We start from the raw sequence: 26,439 nt of genomic DNA on the forward strand, positions 1-26,439 counted from the left end.
CTCTTTGTAAAAATGGGGATTAGGTTTCCTCTTTTCCAGTGGCCGAGAACTTCAACAAACTGCCCCGGCTTCTCAAATACAACTGTATGTCAGTTGTGTGAAAGAAAGATGGGAATTCTGTTGATTTTTTTGTTTGTTTTGTTGTTGTTTTTAATCTAATCATATATGATTTCCATATAGATCTGCTTTTCATGAGCAGGGTTTATCTGGCAATTTAATTTTAGTTAAGAAATCTTTTTTTTTTTTTCCCCAAGCCTGAGTCATTTGTTTTTCTCCAGGAAACTAGAATAAGAAGGGCTGTTGTTGATCCAGTATTAGAGTAAGTAAACATAATCTATGTTTTGTTTTTATGGGATCTGCTACTTCAGTATTGTCAGCTGAGCTTTCATTTATCTTTTGAATTCATGGATACTTTTTCTGTGTCTTTTGACCGAACCATAACTGAGGTGATTTTGATGTTCTGTATTACTTACAAATTGAGATTCTGTCTTTCTGTTACTTAATGATACTTATTTTCAAATTTATTTCCAGTTAATGGGATGTTTTTTCCGTATTTTTGCTTTGCTTAGTTTAGCATATAGTACAGTGCATTTTCTGTGCTTCATAATGCTTTTATGCTGTCCTCTAATCAATATCATAGTGCACTTTGAATCACTGATTTTCTTTACCATGCTCTAACATGAATGGTCTGGGATTTCTCTTATTTATTTAATTTTTTATTTTTTTTTCTCTCCTGTAACCACTGGTGTTGTGGCAAATGAGGTACAGGTGGATTCTACTTGCTGCCTTGCAGCATGGAAGTATCATAGAATCATAGAATGGTTAGGGTTGGAAGGGACCTTAAAGATCATCTAGTTCCAACCCCCCTGCCATGGGCAGGGAAACCTTCCACTTGCTCTCAAAGTAGAGCAACTGTATTTGACACTTGGCTCTAGATCTACCTCTCCGTGCTGGTTCTCCAACCTCCCCCTCTGTCTAGTCAGGTGCTTTGAGCATTATGTGAAACTTAATAATATGCTTTACCTTTTTTCCTCAAAGAATACTTCCCATGATTTGGGTCAAAAATTCTGCCATTTGTGTGTGTCTAAAATCCTAAACAATTTTTCTTACAAAATATGATTTAATGTCTTGCATAAAAATGAGCATCAGGCTTTCAGAAGCTCTTACCTTTTGTTCAATGTAAATAAAGGCATAGTACTGAGAATAAATAGGCTCTGTATTGATTCCTCTTCCCGATCATCATAAAGTTTGATAGGACTCAAATATGACCTGTACAAAACTGCTGAAAATAGCGCTGAGCCTATGGCAGCAAAGAGCTTTCAGTGCCTTGGGTAAAGCTGTACTCATGACTGTCCGGGGAGCTGCAGCGCGGGGCAGGGGAAGTGGCACTGCGCATTCAACTCCAGCCTGAAGAAGACATGACCTTGATAATTAGGAGGGCAAAAATTGTTTCTCTTCAAATTGATTATGGTTGTTTGAGAGTGTATTAACCTTGGCAACTGCACGCGTGAGCATTTCATTCCGCGATGGCTACTGTGACCACGGTTTTGAGCTACTCACTGAAATACTGCAGGTTGTTACAGCGCGACTCTTGAGAGGAAGCCGGTCTTCAATGTAGTGGTTTTGTTTCAGGATGCTGTCAAAATGGTTGTTGCCAGTGTAGTCATAGCATACAGTCCTTGATTTTGAAAAATGCTGAGCAGATTGGGATATTCTATCAATGCATTTGGATTAAAATGTAAAAATACAACTTCGTTGCCAGCAGTCCTGTAACATAAAAATGAATCACTTAGTACTAGGACGGTGATCAGTAAAAGTGGAATCAGCATCCTGTTTGCAGTCAGCTGGGCAGTTTGGACTTTTGTAGAATACTTGAGAAAAGAGTAAGGTTTCTTATTCTGGCTGTTTCAAAACTCTTTGTGTCTGTATTTCTGGAACTTTTTGACATATGAGTGGCAGGGTAGGAGGACTGTACTTGGGGTCTCTCTCTGCAGTTGAAATCAACTCCAGAAGCCTGTTCTAGGAGTTGCTATCTTACTGAAGAGGACCACTCCTGTGAGGAGGGAAAGGTTTGTCTGCCATGAGCATAGCTGTCCAGAAGATGATTTACAAGACTGCTTGCAAGGATTCCACTGTGTGTCTTTGCAATGGGAATCTTGATTTGTTCAGCTTCAACCCTTTAAATCCATTAAGGTACTTTTCTGTATAGAGATGTTAGAAGTGCCTAAATCAAATGTGAATGGCCCTAGTGATTTGTAGTTAAAATTACTGTTCTCCTTAACATACTTAAGTATGGTGTTTTTTTGTTTGTTTTTTATTGGATTGGAATGGTATTGAAAGTGTCTGATTGAAAGGAATTAAAGGAATCAGATATGAAAAATATGAAAGCAATGCCTAACTTCACTCTTTATCTCTAAGCAACAGTGTCAGATTTGGTAATATTAACATGACATTGTCTCTTGTAGGATAATCATGGGTCAAACCGGAAAAAAATCTGAGAAGGGACCAATTTGTTGGCGAAAACGTGTGAAATCAGAATATATGAGACTGAGGCAGCTCAAGAGGTTCCGACGTGCGGATGAAGTAAAGGCATGTCATCTTTTGATTCTATTGCTTAAAAAATGATAGAAAAATTGTTTTTCTTCTGAAGTATGAGTTGTCCTGTAGTTGACACCAGCAATTACAATTTCATTAAGTACTTTGTTAACAGACTGAAAACTTCTTTTAACTCTGTGATCTTAGAAACAGATATGATACATTTACGTGTGATTGAATGATGCTTAGCATGCCTAATGCTAAGTATCAGAAGAGACTTTGGGAGCGAGTATGGCAACTTCTTTAACCGCATGCTTTCTAATTCCATTTAGAATTTAGTTCCATGCTAAACCTCTAAGTCTTTAAACATGAGAACATGGTTTGAGTCAAACTAAGGGATAATGAACTGTATTGAGCCTCAGTGATATTTTAAAAAAATTTAGGTGCTTGAATTTTGAGTATTTTTTTTTTTTTATTCTGTCTGGTTTTGTTTATTTTTTAGTAAATGTTATAATGCCTTAAGATGCTACCAGGTGAATGTAGAGTCTTTGATTTATTTGTAATGTTTACAATTGTGTTTAATTTTTAGAGTATGTTTAATTCTAACCGTCAGAAGATACTGGAAAGAACTGAAATCTTAAATCAAGAATGGAAACAACGTAGGATACAGCCTGTTCACATCATGACTTCTGTGAGCTCATTGCGCGGGACCAGGGAGGTTGGTTAACATGAGTTGTGGTAATTCTGCTTACAAGGTTGTTGGCACGTTTTTGTTTCATTACTGGAAAGTTAGCTGTTCTTTCTTTTTTCCCAGCATGACATGACTTGGCAGCTAAATATTTTTCATACGAGTCTCTTTAAGAGTTTATTATTTACTTGGATCATATGACTTCTGGAAAGCCATAAATACGTACAGGCTACCTAGCTTTGAGTGATGCACAACAGCAAAACTTTATTTCTGATAATACTTGGATCATACCTCAGCATTCTTTAATCAAACTGTTTTGTCTCACCAATACTGGGAGCTTAATCTGGCTCCTATTGGAGTTGACCCCCAGTGGTACAAAAGGGTCATTACTTTGGTTCTTACTGAGTTAAGACACATAAAAGCTGTGAGCATACCCACTTGACAAAGTCTTCTTTATGTTAGTTTAAGTCATTTAACCACAAAGGTTCTAAAAGGAGTTAGTTGAGTTGATGAACCCTTGTGTTGCACAAGCAGACTGAACACTAAATTTGTGAAAAATACCACCATGATTGTGGTGCAGTTTGACCACCCAAACTGGCTTTCGTGTTGGTAGCTCCAACAAGTAGTTCAAACCTACTTCAGCTTTCTGCATTCAGCCCAGGTTAATTTATCTTCTAAGCCAGTTTGAAAATGTTTCATATGTAATAATCTGAAAAGCTAACCCTTTTCAGTAGGATGTGAACAAAAAGATTTTACTGTGAATAGGTTAAAAAAAACCAAAACCAAGCCCCTTTCTCTTCAAGGAAATTTGTCAGATTCTCCTTTTCCTAAAATCTAAGTGGGGAACTGAGGGAATGTGTGTCACAGAGCTGCATTTGTGTCCATGCATGTTCAGATGCAAACAGGCAAGGACCTTTGCCTGAGTGTTTTCTTTTAAACATGATTGAATATGCAATTACTCCTGTACAGCACTATACCTATTATATGGCACTGTAGGATCAGAACTTGTGATAATAATGGACACAGGTACGCATCCAGCTTTCACTTTTTTTCTTAGTAAAAGATCATTCCTTACCATTCCTCTGCCTTTTTTTTTTTCATGTAGCTTGATTCACTATTCTTTAATGTTAATTTCTGTCCTGAATCGATTTTCTGCCTGAATTGATAGAGCACACTAATTACTGCATTCAAATCCAGTCTCTGTCTCATGAATCAGAACTCTAATGCTTGATTTAAGATTGCCATAATTTATGAGAGAAATGAGACAAATAAATGGTGGGTGTTTTAAAAGATTACTTTAAAATCTTATTTTCTTAATTTGCTGAATTTCTTCAGAGTTGCATAGGCCACTGGCTAGAAGTTTAGTGACCTGATGGAAAGGTTTTGTGAGAGCCTTCGTGTGTTTGGTGGAGACTGCAGGGCATCGCTGGTACATAGGTTTTCTCCAAAGGCTAGTCCACTCAGCATCAATCGGGGACCATAACGTGTCCTGTGCTGGCCTAATAAGCATTAAGCTGAGTTCCATAGCAGAACAACAGGGCAACGTAACTGAGACTTAGCACCAAACACTTTGAGTCATTTTGATGTAGCTCGTTTGCCAGCCTAAGACTTCTAGTTTCAAAGATAAAAGTAATTGTTATTTTACTTTTGTATTTGTCTTTAAAAATACATGAAAAATATGCTAGGTGGCTGCTAGCTAGAAAATTAAACATTAACCTGAAATGGGAGTAAAGCACTAGCGTATTATAGTTTCTTGAGTATTGATATACACAGCAGAAATCTAATTTCATTTGCTGCAGATTAAAAGGAAAATAAATCTGGCTTGTGTCATTCTGCCGGGGTACTGTCTCTGTATTCTGCTTGTTACATTACTTTGTGTATTTCTTTAGAAATGTGAAGCTCTGTTCATCTTTCCCTTCTGGAAAGGAGAAAGATCTTTTGTCTCCACTTCCTTTTTTCCTTTCAGGTAGCTATGATAGCTGTTCTAAACTTTGTTTTACCTACCTCCAAATCCTCTTTGTTGTACTTTCCCTAGCTTTGTATGTTCCTGTCTGCTTTTGTTTTAACTTTTTTTCAGAGTTCTTCATACTGCTGTCCACGTATTTGAGAAAAGTTGATCTGAGTCTGTTAACTGTCGAATAGAATAAACTAGAAGTTTTGTGTTTCTATGGCCTATTTATCTTTTGGAGGCTGCATAAACCTCTGAAACTCCAAGAGAGTCCTGTAGCTGAAAAACTCATTGATATATGTTCAGAGTTGCGTATTAAGAGTTAATTTTAATTTTTTCCATTGTAAGCAGTGAGGATAATCAAAGGTTTGAGAACAAGATAAAGATAAGCAGACAATAATGTGGAAACAGGGCAGGAATTAACAAGACATATGGAGGATTTGTTTCTATAAGATATCTTGCTGACATTGAAGTTTTGGTTTTGGTGTGGTTTTTTTTAAAAAAACATAAATAATACATGATTTCTGCAGTGTATTGGCCTGAACCGGGGGAATTCAGTTGCCTCTCTGATGGGTTGAGTAAATACTCTAACATCAGTGTAGCAGCAGCAGGTACTAAATCTGTTTTGAGATACCAAACGTATTTTATATTGTAGGTTGAATAGTCTGAGTAAAATACTATCACAGCCACTTATTATGAAGTGGAAAAAACCATCATGATCTATTAGCAAAGGTATTGACATAGAAATAATTCTTGCATCTTTTTTCCTGCTAAACCTATTCTTACTACTATGCCCTAAAAATCTGATGCATTTTTCAAAGGCTGATATGGCTGATTTTGACAAATGCTTTCAACTTTGTACATTGTAGGGTGTTCTTCTGTGACTTTTTTTTCTTTTTATTTCTGATGTTGCTATGTAAATGTAACTTCAAGCTCTCATTTCAGTGCTCTGTTACCAGTGACATAGATTTTCCAAAACAAGTCATCCCACTGAAGACTCTAAATGCTGTTGCATCTGTGCCTATAATGTATTCTTGGTCTCCCCTTCAACAGAATTTTATGGTAAGTTTAAAAAAGTGCTGGGGGGAGGAGAAATGTATGGAAAAAAGGAAGGGATTAATTTTGGAAATAAACCAGCAAAAGTCTGTTGCCAATTACCCTCCCTGTCGTTTTGGTATTGGTAATAAGGCGGTAATAATTAGGAATAGGCTTCCCTAAATAAAAGGGAAAAAAAAATAAAGTAACTGATTGCAAACTAAACGTCAGTCCTTAATTAACCTGAGTTATCTCTAAAACCTTACTGTAGAGAGACAGTAGGTTTATTTAATTCAGATGACCAATTGTTCTGTATGGCATTTAACAAATGTAGATTGTTTTGAAAGCATATAATTAGTGTAATGAAAAATGTTTTCTGAGGGGTATGAATGTCTTTATGTAAGACAATCGACCAAGGTACCTGTAGCAAAATAGTAATTCTTATGGAATAAATAGACCTTAATCCTGAAATAGTCTCTCCCCGTAATGGTCATTCTTATATTGCAACGGAGTACAGCCTTTTCTTCTGATTAGCTTCACTGTATGCAGAAGCCATGATGTTAGATTTCTGATGTAAGTATTTGACTTATCAGATAAGCTTAGCTTGTTACAGATCTTTGTCACATCATTTAGTATATGATCACCTTTGGTTATTATGATAATAACCATAGCAAAGTGATTTTAATAACTGGTTTTATCAGTATATGTTCCGAAATCTTCCATCCATTTTTCTACTTGCTTTCAATTCACCAGTGTTTGGATATTTTGCACTGCTAAAGAATCATGATCAGCAGGAAAGTTTACATTTATTTTCTTAACAATAGAAGGTTCTTCTGTAGTAGTGGAAGATACAGCTGAGTATGAAGGTCTACAAAGTCTACTGATAAAACATGGAAGCATTTAGTCTATATGCACACCAAAAAAAAAAGACAATGGAGTTCAGATTAAACTGTGAGACGTGTTTCTGTGTTTGCTGTTTAGACAACTTGAATTTAGAGTATTTTTGTATCATATTTTCTTATCTCTGGCAAAGCGATGAAGGGGTGATTTCTATTGCACATTACTGTGGAAGAGAACCAAGGAAAGGAGAATGAACTTACTAAATGCAAGCTTGCCAAAGCTAAGTATCTTAGTGTGTTTCAAAGCTTTGTGGAAACACCCTGCTAACAGAAGCTTGTCCCAGTCCCCACTAGTGCAAGAAACTGTTGAACAAAGATGAGGGGTTTGTTTTATTTGTGTAGTTAATGGTAAATGTGCTAAAGCAGTGAAGCCAGTTAGTTAACTGTGACAGCTAGACACTTGTAGATTGTGAAAATAGCAATACAGAAATGGCCAACTGAAAATACAATTTAAAATTGTTTGATTATAACTGTTGTTACTAGGTAGAGGATGAAACTGTTTTACATAACATTCCGTATATGGGAGATGAAGTTCTTGACCAGGATGGTACCTTTATTGAAGAACTGATCAAGAACTATGATGGGAAAGTGCATGGAGACAGAGGTGAGCCCAAACACTCAGGTACACTAATCAGTTCTTCCTATATAAGTAATTGTTGTCAGTGTTGCTTGTTAAGGCCTGATGCTTGCTTGTTACAGTAGTATCTCTAGAATCTCTACGTTGTATAAACATTGGGTAAAACAGACTTCCTTATTTAAATATATTGCTTTGTGTTTTCATAAGGTTTCAAAGTGTTAAAGTAGTAATACGGAGAAATTAAACACATCAACTTTTTCCCTAGACTGTACAGTGATTCATCATAATGCCTAGGTGCAACTTGGAGAAGTTCTTGGTGTTCAGTTTTATGCTCAGCCTGTTGGGATATAGTAGCGTACTGTCCCTGTGTGTGTCCTGCCTAGCAGGAAGTGGCTGGAGAAGTTTGCTAAACTCTGAGAATGACAATACCTGCGAATGCAATTTGATAGAATAACCTTTTGTGGGTTTTGGTTTTTTCCTTTAAGGAAATTAATAGCTATTTAAAAACCTCCTTTCTATAAGTTGGCTTACAGAGCAAAGTTGTATCCTTCTGTTGGTACACTATATATATACGTATTCTTAGGTGTAGTTTATCTCTTGTTCTGTGTGGGAGTGGGACTATATGCGATGTCATCTGTCTCTTAGTTTGCTGAAGTCTCAATGCAATATTAGCCTTTCACTTGCCCTGTGTGCCTGCTCAGAACTGGTTCATACAAACCTGAACATTACAGTTATAAAGGTTTCTATGCTTACTCTGCTTCCCACTTCACAGAAACATTACCCACCCCACCCCCATCCACCCAAATGGGGAATAATTTCTTAAAATTGGTTTTATTTCTGTTAGTGCTGGAGTGACTGAGAAAGAGAACTATGTTTTTGAGTACATTGTGTGCCACTCATGAAGGTTAAGCCTGTGATTCAATATAAATGCTACTCAGTCCTACCCCAGTCCTGTTAATGTCCTCAGGATAGCTGGTGCCTTTATATTTCATCAGGAACATGAAATATTTCATGAGGTTTTGCATTTGGATGTTTTTACAGATTTACTGATTGCTGACAACCTTGTCAGAGAACTGGTTATGTCAAAATGGTGACATTACTAGTAAACGTCTTCTATTATTGATTTAATTTATTATTAAATGAGCCTAGCTTTAAAATTCATCTTGTTTTACTGTCTCGAGTCCCAAGTTTATGATGGCAATTACTGTTATTATGGGTCCTTCAAAACTATATATCAAAAGTAGAAAGGCAGTTTTTTAGTCTCCCAATAACTGGTATTCTTGTGTGACTGCCATTAAATGCAAATGCTGTGAGAATCTGTAACCTAGAGGCGTTCCCATGTACGAGTTAGAATTTTAAACTAGCCCTGTAATTGCACTTTTGGGAGAGAAATTCGTACTAACCTGTGTGTGTATATAAAGAGTTCTGTTTAAAGCATCCTAAGTACTTCCCTGTTTTTACTGTCTGCTTAGGAGTAAAACAATTAGCTTCTTTCAGATTATAGTTTGACATCCAACCCCAGTCCAGGTTCAAAAGGATGGTGATAAGCACTACAGTTCCCATAGAGTTCACAGTTATTTTTTAAAAAATAACAATTTCTGTCAACACTAACTACGATTTTCCTCTCTGCACAAATGCCTTGTTATCCATCTGTGCGGCCTTTGGAATTTCACAGCAGAATATGAGCTGACAAGCAGATATATGTAGCTTTGTATCTTTCAGTTTTCTCTTGAATTTTTTGTATATAACTGTATTCTTTATCACCTTTCCAGTTGGGTCTATAGTGGGGAAGTGATGCTATGGAACTACTAACCAGAAATCTTTCTGGAGATTCCCTAGCTGTCCAAGGGTAGTTTCATAGACTGTATGTGTGCATTGTCAGGCTGGCTTAACCCAATCATGTTGGAATTGGGATTTTGGCATAAAATATCTTAAATAGTTACCTAGTAAGTAACTTTTTTCTCTCCCAAGGAAGAGAGATTTATTTGTATCTACTGGTATGAAGCACAATGAGTCAGGAAAAGAAAAAATTCAATGAGTTTTTCTCCGCTTCCCAGTTGTCATTCTAAGAAATAAATACTGCGTATTTTTAACTCTTCTCAGTTCATACATTGAAACTAAGAGGGAAAAATATGAAAGCGTTTTTCATAAGTTACAGCATTTGCTATAATTTAATTCAAGTGTAGGGAGGATTAAAAATACTTCATATACACCTTGTGCTTTTCTATTCACTCCCAATTTTGCTGAATTTCAGAATGTGGATTTATCAATGATGAAATATTTGTTGAGCTGGTCAATGCACTTGGTCAGTATAGTGATGATGAAGATGATGATGATGGAGATGACAATCCTGATGAAAGAGATGACAAGCAAAAAGATCGGGAAGGTAACAGGATGGGTATGTCTGCAGACTTCAAAAATTAAAACCAAAAAACCCTTTTCTTTAACCGCTCGATACATTTGTTCAAACCTTTCTACTAGATAGTTTTCAGGTCTAAGGTAGCATCGTTTTCTTCATCATTTCCTTTGCCAATTAGTTTGAGTTGTACAGAGAATACTGTGAAAAATGCTTTTGCCAATTTTTGTTTATGTGCATACTGAGACAGTCAAATGCACCAAAAATCAGTTGGGTATCCGTCTAATAAATGCTTTGTTACTCTTCGGAAAATGAAATAATATTATTCTAAAGTAGGCAGAGTTCTGAATTGCCATCTCCATCTGCTGGTGAAATAATGGTTTCTCCAGATTTTACTAGTGGAGTTCTCTCAGCAGGAAAGATCACTTAATGCAGTTTAAGTTGTCTGTAGTTTAGAAATAAAAACCTTTGCTTCTTTTTTTTATTAGGATTTTGGTGAAGTCCCCCTTTACCTGAACACCTCCTTGAGGTAGCAAAGGAACAGAAATATAATTTTTTGGTTTTCCAAATTCTTTGCTTCTTTGACAGAGAAAGAAAGCCACCCACCTCGGAGATTTCCTTCTGACAAGATATTTGAAGCCATTTCCTCAATGTTTCCAGACAAGGGTACAGCAGAAGAATTGAAAGAGAAGTATGAAAGTGTTTCTTAGGATATGTTGTTGTGTTGCATTATGAAACAAAGATCCCTTGATTTCATTAAATATTTGGTGATTAGCAAGGGTCCTTCTTGCAGCTAGGCTCTGTGTCAGTTGTGTAACTTCCGTAAGTGATACTCGAAGGGAATTGACTGTTCCCACCGAGTCAAACAATACAGATGTGTTTATTAGCCTTCCTTTCAAACTATTGAAAAGTGGGTGCTTGCATATGTTTAATAGTCTATGTTATTTTTTTGATGTGGTAAAATAAAAATTTCAGTTAAAAAAAAAAATGTCTCCTTTTTGGAGTTAGTGAGTTGTAATGAGTAATATATGAGGAGAAGATGGTCCAGAAAATAAATGCATCCTTTTCTAGCAAATTTTATGTTTATTTTAATGAGTATGGAATTAATAACTTGTCAGGTCACTGACAGATTGACCTTTCTAGCTGGCACATATATCTTAAATATTTTAATTTGTCACTGAAAATGCAGAGTGGTACTGCAACCAAAACCTACTTTTTTGATTATGCTGAACAAATAACTTCTATTTCTTTCTTTTAAGATACAAAGAACTCACTGAGCAGCAGCTTCCCGGAGCTCTTCCTCCTGAATGCACACCAAACATAGATGGACCAAATGCTAAATCTGTTCAGAGGGAGCAAAGCCTGCACTCTTTTCACACACTCTTCTGTAGGCGCTGTTTTAAATATGATTGCTTCTTGCATCGTAAGTACAATTATAGTGCGCTTATATATCCCTTAGTTTTGCTAGTTAGGAAACTTAAAAGTACCATAAGATGCAATACAGAAGGAAGGAAAGAGAAGAAAAAGTAAAAGCGATAATATTGCTAAAGTTCATGAAAACAACTTGTCCATGTTTGACATCATTTTGCAGTGAAAACTACACCTCAAAAAACTGAATGCATCTGTTTGGGGTAGTTTATCCTTTTTGCATTTAGGAGTTCGTATAGAATTCCTGGCTGGGACGTAATGTTACTTCTTTTTTATAGTCTTCAGTAAAACTACGTTGTTTTCTACTACTGTTTCTGTGTTATGCTTTCTCAGTTTATGCATGGAGAATGGAATACATTTCTCCATAAAAATACCTGGTTATTCATCAGACTTGCTTCATTTTCCAGCAGGGAGAATGAACATCCATGAACAATTTTATCTTTTAGTCTCTCAGGTCACTTTTTCTAGTCACTTTGCTTGTACCTGGTGATTTGAAGGGTGATTTGAAGAGTTGTTTCAGACAGTCGAGTTTTAGAAATTGTGATATCCTTTCCACTGAATTGCTTTCAGGTTGCCCCGTTCTTTTGGGGGAAGGAAGAGCATTAGCAATGATGTCAGTTTCCATTTGCAAAGTGTGAAGAATAAGAGAGGTTCTGAAGTGCTACTTGAGACAATTCTTTCTCTGAGAATGGAATCAAATGTAAAGGGGAACCTAACACTCAAATATGAAGTGGTTTCGACTTGTATTTGAATACTATAATGCCCTGTATTTCAAATTAATTTTCTCTTTTGACTTAACTGTTCATTTGCATGTACATTTCCTGTACATTTCCACTGTGAGTGTGCATGTATGTTCATTTGGAAACCTTTGCACTTTGTCAGCAGCTCCTCATCCAGCACACACACAGTCTGCCTGTATTGGTACTTCACACTCAAGGCTTTACACAGTGCTGCTGCTTTTTCGTGTCCCTTAGTTGCCTTTCACCTTGAGGAGGAACTGGAGTTGTTCTCAGATGGGGGAGGGAAGCTTTTCCTGTTCCTAGTTTCTTTGACTAGTGGCTTTTGGAGTTAGGTCTGTTAGTTTCACTTTCCCCTTGCATTCTGTTGGCAGGCCTTGCTTGAAAATACGAAGAAAGAAGCTCTTGTTTCTGAATAGTGTTTAAGAACAATGTTTCTGGAGGTATAGCTGCTGCCTTGTCCAGCCAGCTTCAACACAGCTTGTTCTGTGAAGCTGTAGGTTTTGTTCAGAAGTATCTTAGTTGCCTGGATGACTCATTGCAAGAAGTGCTGCGTGCAGCCTTAGTCTGTAGGACAGGGAAGTGAAGCTGTATGCTACTTCTTGGCAAATCCATTCTTCTGGCAGTGGTTTTACGAGTTCTTGACACTCTCAGTAGGCTAGCAGGGAGATTGAGTGCCAGTCTAGTTTTATTTCTTCAAAAAGATTTTGTTTTTTTAAGTCACCAGAAAAGCATTGTCCAGATATAGTGAGAACAAACTTTTTCCAGTAGCACCCTGAAGATTTTAGATACTTTTTCAGCAGCGATTTTAGGCCATTTTTCTCATCAATTTTAAAAACTTGTAGGAGTTTTTCAGTGACAATATAGGCTCCTTTAAAATAACAGATATATTTGATTACTTATGTAGTGTATATAGATTTGCCTTTCATAGTCATTTTTGCAGATCATTAGAAGTAGAACTGAAAGGATCCACAGACCACAGTTTTGAGGCCCCAACTCTGTGAAACTTCTTTTCTTTTGGTGCTGTAAAGGAGGAGTTCATAGTGTTGTTCATTTTGACTTGTTCTTAAGTGCCAGATTCAGGCAGTCCCTTAAACAAGTCAGTGTTCTTTGCAAAGTGGTGTATGTCCAAGGCTTCATTTTAAACTATGCCTTGTACTTAAAAAAGCCCAAGCTTTAAGTCATCTCTTCAGGTTTTCAGGGCTATAGCAAAAGAAGGAAGAATAACACCTCCACTGTGGAGGCATTCAGGATGTACCTTGGTGTCAAGACGGAGTGTGAAATTACCAGTTATGATAATGTTCTTCATGACAGCTTATGCAGCACATGCATTGTCACTGATAAAAATATATTTGATACTTGATCATTGCAAAGAGATCTCCTGAAGCCTGATTTACACATTCACTGTGTAACCTCCAGACTGGACACTGAATGTAGTAAACTGATGCTTCAGTCACCATTCCCTGAAGACATACTCAAATCCCACATCTACAATGGCTGGTCACTGCTTTGGTTGCGTTGCTTCCTTCTGCTTTTGTCTGTAGTAACAGCAAAGAAAGAGGATTTTTGTCTGTCTGTCTGAAGCTAGGAATTCACCTGTTAAAAACTAAGAGTCACTTGTATGACCTCTTCACTTTCTGTGAAGCTTTAAGACTGATGGTCAAAATCCATCAGCTTCATTGCTGAGAATATGTAACTCATCAGAAAAAGACTACTCTGGTTATTGGAAGGCCACACTAGCAGTTTTCGGCATCTCTGCAAAAATTTAACAATTTAACTTTTTAAAAAAGTTGATAACATTTCTACTAGCACTCTAATCAGTTGCCCCAGTGTTCTACTCCGTACAATTGCCAAGCACTACAGAATGATGTCCTGGCTTCTGCAGATGATATTTTGGATGAATTACCTTAGTACCATGATGGGCTACAGTGATCGGATTCATACTTGGGAAGATGCAAATCTCTGGAGAAGGCATAGAGAATTAAAGAAATGCAGGAATTCTATTAGATCTGGTTTTTATTTTGTAATTTCCCCTCTTAGATTCCATTTTTGTTAAGATTAGTCTTACTTTATGTAGTTTCACATCTTTATTCTAGAACATTTGAGTTAAATATTGGAAAAGTTATCATTAGATTTTTAACATGTCAAGTCCCCTTGACGACCTGGCAATCCGTTTATGTGCAGGTGATGACATTACTGAAAAAACTTGTGTACCGACTTCATTTGCTGACAGCAAGGAGTTATGCCTAAATGTCTGGACTAACAAAGAATTTAGAAGAAGGAAAAATATCAGGTAGGGAGAATTTCCCAAATAGCTTGACTATGAAGCAGATGTACATTTCAGGCTAAACTATTGCCTGTGTACTTTCACATTATGAAAAATATGAGAATTGAGCCCATTGGGGATGAGACAGGTCATAAATCTCAAAGACAGAAAACATGCTCAGTAAAGCAAGTTTAGAATGACTTTCTTAAGGAAATTATTGAAGAAATACGGAGTTTAGTTATTTAGGGAATTCTGCAAAGCTGTGTGTGATTTTTTTTTTTTTTTTAAATAAAAATACTGATATTTGCAAGATTTGTAATACAGCTATATTAACAGTTTTATTCTTGTCCTGGTCCTTTATATGCAAGAAGCGTCCCAAAAAATTACCTTGCAACAGCAATGGTAGAGTCTAACTGAGATTTTCAGTACTATACTTGTTGTGTATTTTTTGAAGTAGTGGAATACAAGATATGATTCTAATATTAAGTATCAGATATAGCATATTTTTGAGGTCTCACTGGTTTAAAAGTCAAACGTTGATTTGTTTCACTGCGTTACAAATGAAACATTTCTTTATTGTCTAAAGGAAAACAACTTTTTAAAAAATAAGCACTTATTTTAGGACCTCAAACAAATGAACTTGAGAGATGTTTGCATCTGTAAATGACATGTAAAAAGAATAGTTTTGATTTCTTCATGTTGCAGCAGTCTGATATGATCATGGCTTGCAAATGTTTTACTGTCTTGCATTGTTCCAGAATTATTTTCATTGTGGTATGAAGATAGAGCAAAACAGTTACGTGGAAAAAAACCTGAATGAATGGAACAGTATACTGTGCAAATTTGAAGATGCACTGTTGAAAAATGTGAGGTTTTTTCCCTCCACTTTTGGTTGAGGGGCTCTCATCATCTCATTGTTTCTTAAAAGCTGGAAAAAGGTGGAATAACTTGGCATTAAATTGCAAGGTTTCTTTGTTATTAAACATATTTTGCCTATAGCATATATGAACACTTCAAAGATATGTGAAACATATGAGAAGTGACATACCACACAAAAGCTTTTGACGAGAATGTGGAGAAGAAAGTGCTATAAGCAACAATGTGCATAAATGACATTCTTATACTTGCTTGTACATTATGTAAATGATTTTTACATATCTATATGTCCGTATGTGGAAAATTGAAGCTTTTTTTTTTGTGTTTCCAGATTTATAAAATGAAATATGTTTCTCTGGAGAAAGTGGTGCAATATTTAATTAATGATACTTCTATATAGTTTGCACCTTTTTAAGAAAACTTTGGAAGAATACATTGCTTCCCTGGGTTTCCTATCTGCTGCTGTCATTAATACAGGCATAAAATTGTAGAATTTATAATTTGATTTGCAGCACACCCTCCCTTGTGGGAGGAAAAAGTGAAGTGATGGTTCCAAGATGAAGTGGTTTCATCAGAGAAGCTCCCTTAAGAAATGCTCACAACCACTGGTCACCCTCCCCGTTGGTGCCAAAACAAGTGCTTATGGAGCTACACTGCAAACCAGATCACTGAAATGAGATTTACTTTTAAAAACTTGTGTCTGTGAAGGCATTTGTGAGCTCTGCTCACATTCTTTAAAAGAAGAGGAACTGTGTTTAAAAAGTTCAGTCTTGAAAGCATAGTGGACTATGATAAAGAGAAGCTTCGTGCATGATCTAAAAATAAGATAAGTAAAAAAAAAAGCCTTTGGTGGTGGTTTATTGAAGGAGAAAGATGTATGTGGTGTTGGTATGGAATAGCCCTTATGGATTAGTATGGGTAAGAGAGGAGGGATTTCTTCTTTCAGTTTGAACAATAGCACTTTTTATTCACTGAGTGTTGAAAAACATCAGTGGAAGTTACAGTTGCCTAACTGCAACTGCGGTAAAACTGCAGTATAAGTGCTTTTACAATGCTTGGGAATTATGTATTTTCAGATGGGCATCTTTTATAGGCCTGTGTGGAGTGTAGTCTTTTTATTTAAAAAAATAATAAAAATTGAGTGTATTCTCCATTTTCGTTCCATGCCACTGTTATGCACAGTGTATGCCACTGTTAGCACGTTTCGGGGGGGACAGTATTTATTGATGTCTATCTATCTGTATTAAAACCAAAAAATCCTTGAGCATGGAGGAATCTTTTTTAAAGAGAGAATTGCGAAAAACTAAGGATGGTATTCGAAAAAGCTTCATAATTTGGGAACATGAGTGTATGAGTTCTGGTGAGAGTCCAGCTGCAAATTTTCCAAGCTTCAGTTAAGTAAGAGATACCAAAGAGTTCCTAAGACTTCCAGCAAAACCAGGAAATTCAATGTCTGAAAACATCCTGCTGGGAGGCAGGGATTGCACGAGGGGAGAGCTGGAAGAGAGAAGCTCTGGCAAAGGGAATGGGTAGGAAACTCTGCCATCCTGTTATAAAGGTGCTCATTTTGCATCTGTAACGTACCCAGTTCTGCTCCATTGTAAGTCACTGTGCTGTGACTTACACAGAGCTGTGCAGAGACAGTCCGGTACGTGAGCAGAGGCTGCTGTGCAGGTTGCAAACTGCACTTGGTTGTTCTGATCCATCGTGACTACGCAATGTGAGCCTATTTTTACCTTGCAGCTGGGATGTAGGAACTGAACTCTTACCACCTGTCAGCTTAGGTGGAGTGCTGATAAACTAGTAGAGTAAAAGTGCTTATGTGTTGTTCTCACTAACAAAAATGAAAAGCAGGTCCATTACCTTTCCAAAGCTTATGGGGTTGGATTTTTTTTTTTTAGAAGACAGAAATTGAACACCTGAATCTTAAGGATTGGGAGATAATCCTGCATTAGTAGGAAAAGCCCTCAATAATTCTGTTTAACATGGTAATTGAAGTAAAGTTTGTTCTGTTTGTTGGGAAGGGAGGTATATCAAGTCTTCCTTGACACATGAAACAAATGTGATGATTGTCTTCAGTGATGTAAATGGGCGTGTGCAAAACTTACCCGTGTGCTGTCTCTGTGAATTTAAGTGGTAAGTCAAATGTTACTAGATAGGGTTGATTTTGTGGAGTTTTTTCCATTTGTTATTTTTTTTTTTATTCTAATTTTGGTAAAGTCTTGGTAAACCTTGTTTTGGATACTGTTTGAGGTTAGATATTTAATGCTTTTTTTTTTGTATTAAAACTTACGAATGTGATGTTTTGATTCAACAGCATTCCACGCAACTCCTAATACTTATAAACGAAAGAATACAGAAACAGCATTAGATAATAAGCCTTGTGGACCGCACTGTTATCAACATCTGGTAAGATAATTTCAAATGTTAGAATTCACTAGCAGCGCTAGTTGCAGTATAGCAAGCTACACTTAGTGTAAGAACATGCTGAATCGATGGTAGTGCATATACTTCTGCATGCACAGTTTGTTAGGAAGAAAAGAGTTAGGTTCCAATCATCAAATGAAAGCCTAAGTTGGCCCTATTAGATTAGAATTTTTAGCTCTATTAGAAGTAACCTGGGAAGAAAGATTATTGCCTCCTAATAACATGTTGCCGTTCTCTGACTAGATGGGACACAGTGAGTCTTACAGATTTAGCTCTCTTGTAAGCTACTAAACTAAAGTTTTTCTAGTTTGCCGAAGGCAGACTCCATCCAGTATTTTTGCTCTTAAGAAACAACAGGATGGAAATTAATAAGGGGAAATCCTTAGTAATATAATTTCAAATCTCTCATACTTTTCCTAAACTTTTTAGTCTGAGAAACCATGTAGTTTTCCAATCTAAAAACTTTCTATGCAATGTCATACCCCTTTCCACTAGAAAACAAATTACCAGTGATTGCATTTTAAAAAATGCAGAACGCGTATTGTTGAGGTGCCACGTGCAAGAAGAGCCCTTGTATTTCAAAGGGTATTCTCTGTGGGAAATTCTCATTTTTTTCTGTCATGTAGGAAAATGGAAACTTATACTTAATTATTTTTCTCTTGGCAACCAAAATGAAAGTGGAACTGAAATATTGACATAAATTCTTTTTAAGGGTAGGGTTTCCATTATAGCATGAAAAGTATTTATATTCTTGTTTAAGAGTACATTTAACTGGAATCTGTAAATGATTAATTTGTAGAATAATGCAAAGCTATACAGTATGTAGGTAAAACGTGTTCTCCTCCAACCTCTGACTACATGTGAAAACACTTTACAATTTTCAGTAATAGAATTTACATGTTTTGTTGTTTAGGAAGGTGCAAAGGAGTTTGCAGCTGCCTTGACTGCTGAGCGTATAAAGACACCACCAAAGCGCCCAGGTGGCCGCCGAAGGGGAAGACTTCCAAACAACACCAGCAGACCCAGCACACCGACAATAAATGTATTGGAATCAAAAGACACGGATAGTGACAGAGAAGCTGGAACTGAAACTGGAGGAGAAAATAATGACAAAGAGGAAGAAGAAAAGAAAGATGAAACATCTAGTTCCTCTGGTAAGGCTGGTCAATGGTTCTTTATTCAATTAGCTGCAGTGCTTGAGAGAATAAAACCAAGTTGAGGCACACGATCTTAAAAACCATGTATTTGGAATGTGTGGAGCTGTATGAAAAGACAGTAACGATATGAGTTTAAACAAATAGAACCTTGTACCAAAATTTCCAGATAGTCTTGATTATGTATATAGGTGAGATTTGTCTAATTTCAATATAACTACTGTTACCTAATTTTTAACTTCTTTGAGCTATGTGAAAAGTACTGTTTTGTTGTGGCACTTAAATTAGAAAACAACAACAAAAACATGGGATATATTTAATTACAGTTAATAATTCACAGATTTAAGGGCTGCGTAAATTTTTGAAAAATAGGCTTCTATTGACCCATACTCTCAATTATTTATTACAGAAGCAAATTCTAGGTGTCAAACACCGATAAAGATGAAGCCAAATATTGAGCCTCCGGAGAATGTGGAGTGGAGTGGTGCAGAAGCCTCGATGTTTAGAGTTCTTATTGGCACCTACTATGACAACTTCTGTGCAATTGCCAGACTGATTGGGACCAAAACATGCAGGCAGGTAAGAAGAGATGCTACTTTGTAATGATGATAGCATTTACTTTTAAAACTGAAGTATAGAAATACTAGTATTAATTACTTAAAAAGCAAATTAATTAATTATCTTGGATTTCCAAGAATACTATGATCCAGAATTCATGCCACAAATATATAAAAGTTAGTTTTAAAACTGTTTTTAAATTAAATTTAGAAGTTTAAATTAGACTATCTGTTCTTAAATTACAAAACCAATCAGCTTTAAATGTATTGAAAAGAGACCATGACTGGATATAATCTGTAAGTTGTTGCTTGGAGGAAATCATACTAAGTTAGAAAATGAGCAACTTTCTACTAGTGAGAGATTTATCGTGGATGTATTATGGTATCTCTTGTTAGGTGTATGAGTTTAGAGTAAAGGAATCTAGTATTATTGCTCCAGTCCCTGCTGAAGATGTTGATACTCCTCCCAGAAAGAAGAAAAGGAAACACAGGTAAATCTGTTAATAAATAACCTTAGCATAACAATAAATTGGAGATACAGGGGATCAGAGCAGCAAGTATTTTGGAGGAAAAGTCATGCAAGTCTTTTCCTTTTGTTTTCAAAACCAAAATTTGCAGCAATAAAACAAAATGGTGTCTTGATTTCAGACAAAAATACTACCACAGTGGCAAGTATAACCCTTCCACTTCTCTTGCCTTCCGCCTTGTTTTTAACCTCTTTAACAGCCAGATTCTCGTTAGCAGATTCTTGTAGGTGTATTGCTGCAAGTAATCAAACTAAGTTTAAATTAGAAATACACAGCAGGTTATAACACTCAAGATATTGTGGTCTAATTTTGTTTGCAGCAATAAATATTAAATTTTCAAGCATTATAATGGGATTCAATAATGATTATATGGTATTTTGTAAATTAAAACTCATGTTTTTTTATGATGAACTGTATTCCATTTAAGATTCAGATGATCAGTAAGCAAAAATATTGTAGCAAACTAGTAAGATTGCCTTTTTTTTTCTGTAAGAGAGACTTTTGCTTTGTAGCACCACAGTTGCATTATGAACTAGAACTTCATTTGAAGAAACAGATTAACAAGTCATTCTTCATTGCAGCTTCACTTTAAATAATACAATCAAACCTTTTGCTAGGTTTTGTTATTTAGAGCCACAGAGACCATCTGAAACAATTTCTATTGCAATTGTAAACGTGGTGGCTACTGTCTGTCAGTGAAATGCATTTTTATTTGTTGAGAATCCTGAGGTTTGAAAAATACGACCCTGCATTGATTATTTTTATTCCCAGGGATAAGAACTTAGGAGATAAATGCTGACTGAAAATTAACAAGAACATTTCTTTCTGCAAGCAATAAGTACGCTTCCATAGTTTCCTATTTCTCCTCTTGACTTTCCTTATTTCCCGCCAAGTTCATTCTTCTAGTTCTTCTCCTATCAGTTCTTCTTACTTCTGTCTTAACTGATCTAAGTATGTTTATTACTTCCAGGCTTAGTGAAATTCCTTATACTGGCTCAAAGCTATTGTTGACATGGAGTAGAATGTTTCTGCTTTTTAGCATAGACCACAGCTGATGTGAGCTAGGAAAAGATTCCATCTGGAAGAGATTCTGTTCTGAGCAAAAACTATTGATTTAATGCTCTTGGCACGGTTTTCCAGTTTTTGGGCATTTGGTGGGCTTGGCTGTTTAAATCTGGAGTTATTTGCCATAGTGCATGTTTGGAATATGCAGTTAGGAATTAGCTTGCTTTCAGATTCACGCAGCTTGCTATAAAAATAGTGCCACTACATCTATTTCAAGAGGTTCAAATGTATTTTGAAACTGAAATGGATTGTATGGTTACCAGGTTGACATTGTTCTGGAGAAGTTTTGAGACTACTTGGTTTGGGGGGGGGGGCTTTTTGTGTTTTCCTTTGTTTGTTTTTTCCAAATAAATAAAAACACCATTATGTGAGATTTCTTGATGTTATTTTGTTCTTATTAGTTTCCAGTATCAAAACTTCTATGCTAGCAATTTAGTTTTGAAATGCCTTTTAATTCTTTTAACGCTCATTGAAGGAAGGAGATAATTTTTTCATTTGATTTCACAGAATACGCGGCCATCAAGCTTCCTCCATTCTTCTGTGTGCAGTAGTCTTTTAAAAACGGAAAACCTTTTATCCCACCTACATGCTACTGTAATCTGAGCACTTTCTGAAGATTTAGCACAACTAGCAATTGGGAAAATCAGCTGGAAATCTTTCTGTTTCTTAAGTTTCTTTGAGTTGAGTTTACTCACTCCTAGAGTAAATCCAGTCCTAGAGCCATGAAGGCCCTTCTAACATGTTTGCACTTTTCCATTGCAGAGGCCTTACTGGTGTGCAGGTTTTCCATGTGTATGTATGGTAGACTATCTTTGAGCAAATGCAGCATTCGCTGAGGAGAAAAGCAGTAGCAGAAGGCTGCTTTTAGTGGCCTCTTCTAACTGATTTGATGGCAGACTTTCTTACGAGACTTCACCTGTTTCCCATGTAATCTTGGTGTACCTGTATAGGCATACTGAGCAACTAGCTTGCAAGACTACACCCTTCTTGGATAGTAAAAGGTATTCTCTCCTTCCTTCTGATGTCATTTTATTAGATAGCCATAATAATGCTGGTCAGTGAGAGAAGACGACTTTTTATGTAGTTGTTTTTTGGAGAGCCAGTAAGTGTCGGAGCCTGTCTTATGTATCAGAGATTAAACTGTCAGTCTATGAAAATTCTGCTTTGCTGGAGGAACAAGTGCTTTGCATAGAAGCCAATAGAAAAATCTAAATCAAGAAAGAACTCAGAAAAGCGTGAGTGTGTGATGGAAAGACAGTGCTTTAATACACGTATATTTTCTTCCATTGCTGGGAGATTAATTGTATTTGCTTTAATCACCACTCTGTCCCCTGGATTGATAAGGATCTGTTAGTGATTGTAGGGCCATGTAATGCTGCTTCTTGATTATTTGTGTTTTCCTCCCCTCCCATATTCCCTACTTGGATGCGAGTTTACTTAGTAAACTTTATTTGAAAGTATTTTGTTTCCAGTTTTCTCATTCCTTCATCCTGTCTCTACCTTCCACTGGACTACTGTTCACTGCATATGTTTGAATAGCTTACATGGTTATGCCTAGAGTTCAGAGTGCCTTTTTACAGGGATTTAAAGTCTCACTGTTATGAGGCAAAAGGCACAGCTGAGGCACTGGCACAGATATTCTTATATGCCACCTGCTTGGAAGACTGAGTCTTAGAGTGGTGGGGAGGCCTTGAATACGATATGATCTAGGAGACTGAAAAGAAGTGTTTGTTTGAGTGATGCCAGAATATCAAACCCTGCATATATAAACTACATATATTAACATAATTGACATGTATTTTGAATTTTCAGTGCTATTTCAGGTAGCGGAGTATTGCTGTGTAGAGAAAGAAAAAGCTAGCGTAGCTTCTTCCAAAGAGTGTGTTTCCTACTGCCTGATTAGCTGATACCAGTGCCTCCTAAAAAAAAACACCTGGCAAAATCTAGTAGGTTTTTAGCAGAGAACAACAGTATTTTTGTCAGCTTCTGTCATAATGCTTCTGGTAACATTTGTTTTCCAAGCTGGCTATCATGCAGATGTCAGCAACCAGATATACAAATCCACCTGTTTGCTTGGAAATCTGCCACTGAGTTTCCAGTTTGCTGCTTTTCTGAAGTTTTGAGTTGCAAGTGCTTTCTCAACTTTCTGTCTTTCCCTTGCCTTTGCTTCCTGGTGCATTAGAGCAGAATCTTGCCTTTTGTTTCTGAGTGAGATAGCAGATTATTGGGTAGATGGATAAATTAGTCCGTCTTTAGTATGGTACTCATTCAGGCTTCAGCTTTGTGCACTAATCAGGGGAATTTGCAGTGCTTCCTGGCAGTTTTTGAAAGTTACAAGCTAGTGAATGTAATACTAATTGTGGTAATCAAACCTCCTGTGAATTTGATCAGTGTCGGCAGCTTGCTTCATGTTGTCTTCTGTCATTCCCTGCAATTCATGCTCACAACATGTGTCTCTAGTTCCTTTCTTGCCAGGGTCTCTTCCTTGTGTGACACCAGCCTCTATTACAAGAGTGGCTAAGCTGATGCCTTTGTCGTTGTGACTGCCATATTTAATTTTCTATCCATTTTTAGTTGTTAGTATTCTGAATGTTTTGTTGATGATAGCAATCTTGTCATGTTCAGGTCACCTTGTCCATACAGTCTATACTTTCCCATAGAAACCAAAAAGTCTCAGGTGGCAACTAGTCAGCAAGTGGCATTTTACTTCTAAAATAGTAGAATAGTGCTTACCAAAAAAAAAGAAGGTTCATATTAATTGCTAATGAAACAATGTTTTAAGGACACTATCCACAGAAAGCTTTTAAGGGTTTGGTATGCTAGTAGGTCCTTATTATCTTGGGCTGAGACAAGCTTCTGTGAAAAATTGTTCAAAAATACAGTGTTTGTTGCATTTGCTGAATATTGCCAGACAAAAAAAAGAAGAGTAGTTTGATGTGCATTAGAGTAATTTAAGTCAAAATTGCACTCTTTCTTTCAATAATACGGCAAATGCCTTCTTCCAAAGAGCCAGCATCTCATAATTCATAAGCATATGTTGGTATCTGTTTTTCTAGAGTTAGCCACTCGAAGAATGTAATCTATTTATTAGTGCTCTGTAATGCTGATTGATAGCCTAGGTTTGTGCTGCCCCCTCGACTTCAGCTGCTTCAGGAACCCACAAAGGCAGATTTGTCTGACTTGTATGGGTTCCTTCAAATGCTTGTAAGAAAGTTGGCTGTTGAGCTCTTACCATGAAGTCTAATGGTAAAGCTTTGGAAAGTCAACTGCACAGCAAATCTTGTTTACCCACAGCTGTTGTGTGTGGGGGGGGCAGCACCCCATTCGGTTGAAGTAGAAATTGGTATTGCGCTTTTATGAAAGAAGTAGTAGCTAAAAGATCCTGTTGAAGTAGTTACAGCAGGAGATATTTTTTCGGAGTGCAACTTCTGAGTGTTGCCTTCACCGAAAGGCAGAATAGTTTTCTAAGAGTTCTGTGCAGGGAATTTTTGAGTACATGTGTTCGCTAGTATTTTGGACCGGTTACAGTGAGTACATCTGCACAGAAGGTGAGGTTGCGAGGTGCAGCTAGGGGACGAGGCTTCTCCCCTATTCTCTTAATGTTGCTATATGACATACTAAGAAACTCCAACAAGTGTAAACTTTGAAAATCCTTAATCTTTTTATTATGTTTATTCATGAAATTTCAAGTGCTAACTAAAATGCGTAGAATTGAAGAAAAACTAAAATCATTGATTTCTCCTTTAATTTTAAGACTACTGAAATGTAAGTCTGGTTTTCCTTTTGGTACCTAAGGTCCAGACAGGTGTTTTTGCTCAATTGTGTCTGACACTGCTATTCAAGGAATAGTAGATGTCTCCTGCCTATGGAGCTTGCAATCAGAAATGGATACAAAATAAAAGCTGTAATTGTAGCTTGCAAGAACTCTAAAGAATGGTGAGCTATGTTATGATAACGGAAGGCACGTTATTCTTCAAACAAACCAACAAAACAAAAGCAAAACCCACTGTTTCTTGCAAAGGGCGTGCTTAGTTCAGCTAACAGAGAAAGAAGATGCTGCAGGAAAACTGTAAGGAGGTAAGAGAAAGGCATAGCGAGTTTGAAGTAGAAGAGAAAAGGCTTAGCACAGTACAACCAGTCAGCACAAACTGGGGAAGAGTCTGTCCAACCAGAAGAAATACTGAGATCACATCAGTTTGTCTGTGTCAGATGGATGGGACCTCCTGTTGTCATGTACTTGGAGCTCAGCAGACGAAGGGCAATACCTGGCTGTGATCTGCAGGAGACTGTCAGTGTGGTGCTGGGACCAAGTCCTGTGAAGCAAACAGCGGACAGGCCTTCATTGCCCTGTTTAGGCATGTCCCTGCGTATCTGTGATTCCGCATCCTTCCTTCTGCTGCGGCTTCTGCCTGCTAGAAGCAGCTCCAGCACCCTCCTCTTTGCAGGTTTTCCTTAAAGGCCACCTGAATTTAAGCATTTTTAGCCTGGGCTGGGTGGGGGCTCCTTTTCTGTACACTCCTGGGACTAGAGGAATGGTGGGAGGGGGAGGGAGAGATCTGCAGAGCCTTGATTTTGTCAGCTCCAAGGGCCTGGGACGGGGTGGTTCTTCTGCAACCACTTCTGACTTGTGCGCAGTTAGCAGATGTTCATGTTACCAGATACTTTCCCATTTTAAGTCAAGTGTGGGTGCAAGATGCAGCTACCTTTCCCAGCCCACTGCAGGAGGAGTTCCTGTCAACCTTCTTGTGTTTTGTGTTTTTGCAGGTTGTGGGCTGCTCATTGCAGAAAGATACAGCTGAAAAAGGGTTAGCATCTTTCCATTCAATTTATGTCCTCAACTTTTAAGATTCTACTATTGTTTTTTTTTGTTTTGTTTTGTTTTTTGAGTTTTGGGGTTTTTTAAATGTTAGGCCATTATATGCATTCCAAGGGGAGCTAGAGATTATAGGGGGAATAAAAAGTAAGCTCTCATTACAGATGTGGTAGAGACAAAAGGTACTGTTTTGTTCATGTAACTGGAAGAGCTCTGCATGATTCAATAAAAAGGGAAGGAGGCTGAATTTATAATCTTTTCAGTATGGCCTCATTGAAGTACAAATAAAAATGGTATTAAAAATAGGAGCTGCAGTAAAGAGCGGCTTTTTCTTTAAAAATAAAAAAACACTAATTTGTTTTAGAAATAGTTATCTGAAAATTTACTAAGAGCGGTTGGGGCTTCTAGCAACATAAATCATTGATCAGGTTGTCTCTCTCGTTTTTCGTTGCTGATTGCTAATTTGAGCATAAAACACAAACTCAGGAGTGTTAACAGCAAATATAACTTACATAGCACCAAATTCTCCTAGCTGCTCCATAGGTAAGGCT

The 26,439-nt window shown here is 37.0% G+C and overlaps 1 protein-coding gene across 6 annotated transcripts in view; it reads left to right on the plus strand.

Moving 5' to 3' along the window:
• Positions 1-2,472: 2,472 nt before the first annotated feature.
• Positions 2,473-26,439, plus strand: part of EZH2 (enhancer of zeste 2 polycomb repressive complex 2 subunit) — a 28,861-nt gene continuing 4,894 nt past the window's right edge. For 2 of the 6 annotated variants that reach the window (XM_009987484.2, XM_009987486.2), the window contains exons 1-12: positions 2,473-2,589; positions 3,125-3,226; positions 6,117-6,233; positions 7,589-7,709; positions 9,937-10,080; positions 10,627-10,729; positions 11,298-11,461; positions 17,663-17,754; positions 18,686-18,926; positions 19,336-19,505; positions 19,880-19,974; positions 25,840-25,880. In XM_009987484.2, coding sequence (XP_009985786.1) covers positions 2,473-2,589; positions 3,125-3,226; positions 6,117-6,233; positions 7,589-7,709; positions 9,937-10,080; positions 10,627-10,729; positions 11,298-11,461; positions 17,663-17,754; positions 18,686-18,926; positions 19,336-19,505; positions 19,880-19,974; positions 25,840-25,880 — 1,507 coding nt within the window. Of the gene's footprint in view, positions 2,590-3,124; positions 3,254-6,116; positions 6,234-7,588; positions 7,728-9,936; positions 10,081-10,626; positions 10,730-11,297; positions 11,477-17,662; positions 17,755-18,685; positions 18,927-19,335; positions 19,506-19,879; positions 19,975-25,839; positions 25,881-26,439 lie in introns of all 6 variants that reach the window. The other 4 variants (XM_086614222.1, XM_009987481.2, XM_009987483.2 and 1 more) reach the window with 4 other exon arrangements.

Source organism: Tauraco erythrolophus, chromosome 7 (genome assembly GCF_009769465.1).
Source record: "Tauraco erythrolophus isolate bTauEry1 chromosome 7, bTauEry1.pri, whole genome shotgun sequence".
Classification (NCBI taxonomy): Eukaryota; Metazoa; Chordata; class Aves; order Musophagiformes; family Musophagidae; genus Tauraco; species Tauraco erythrolophus.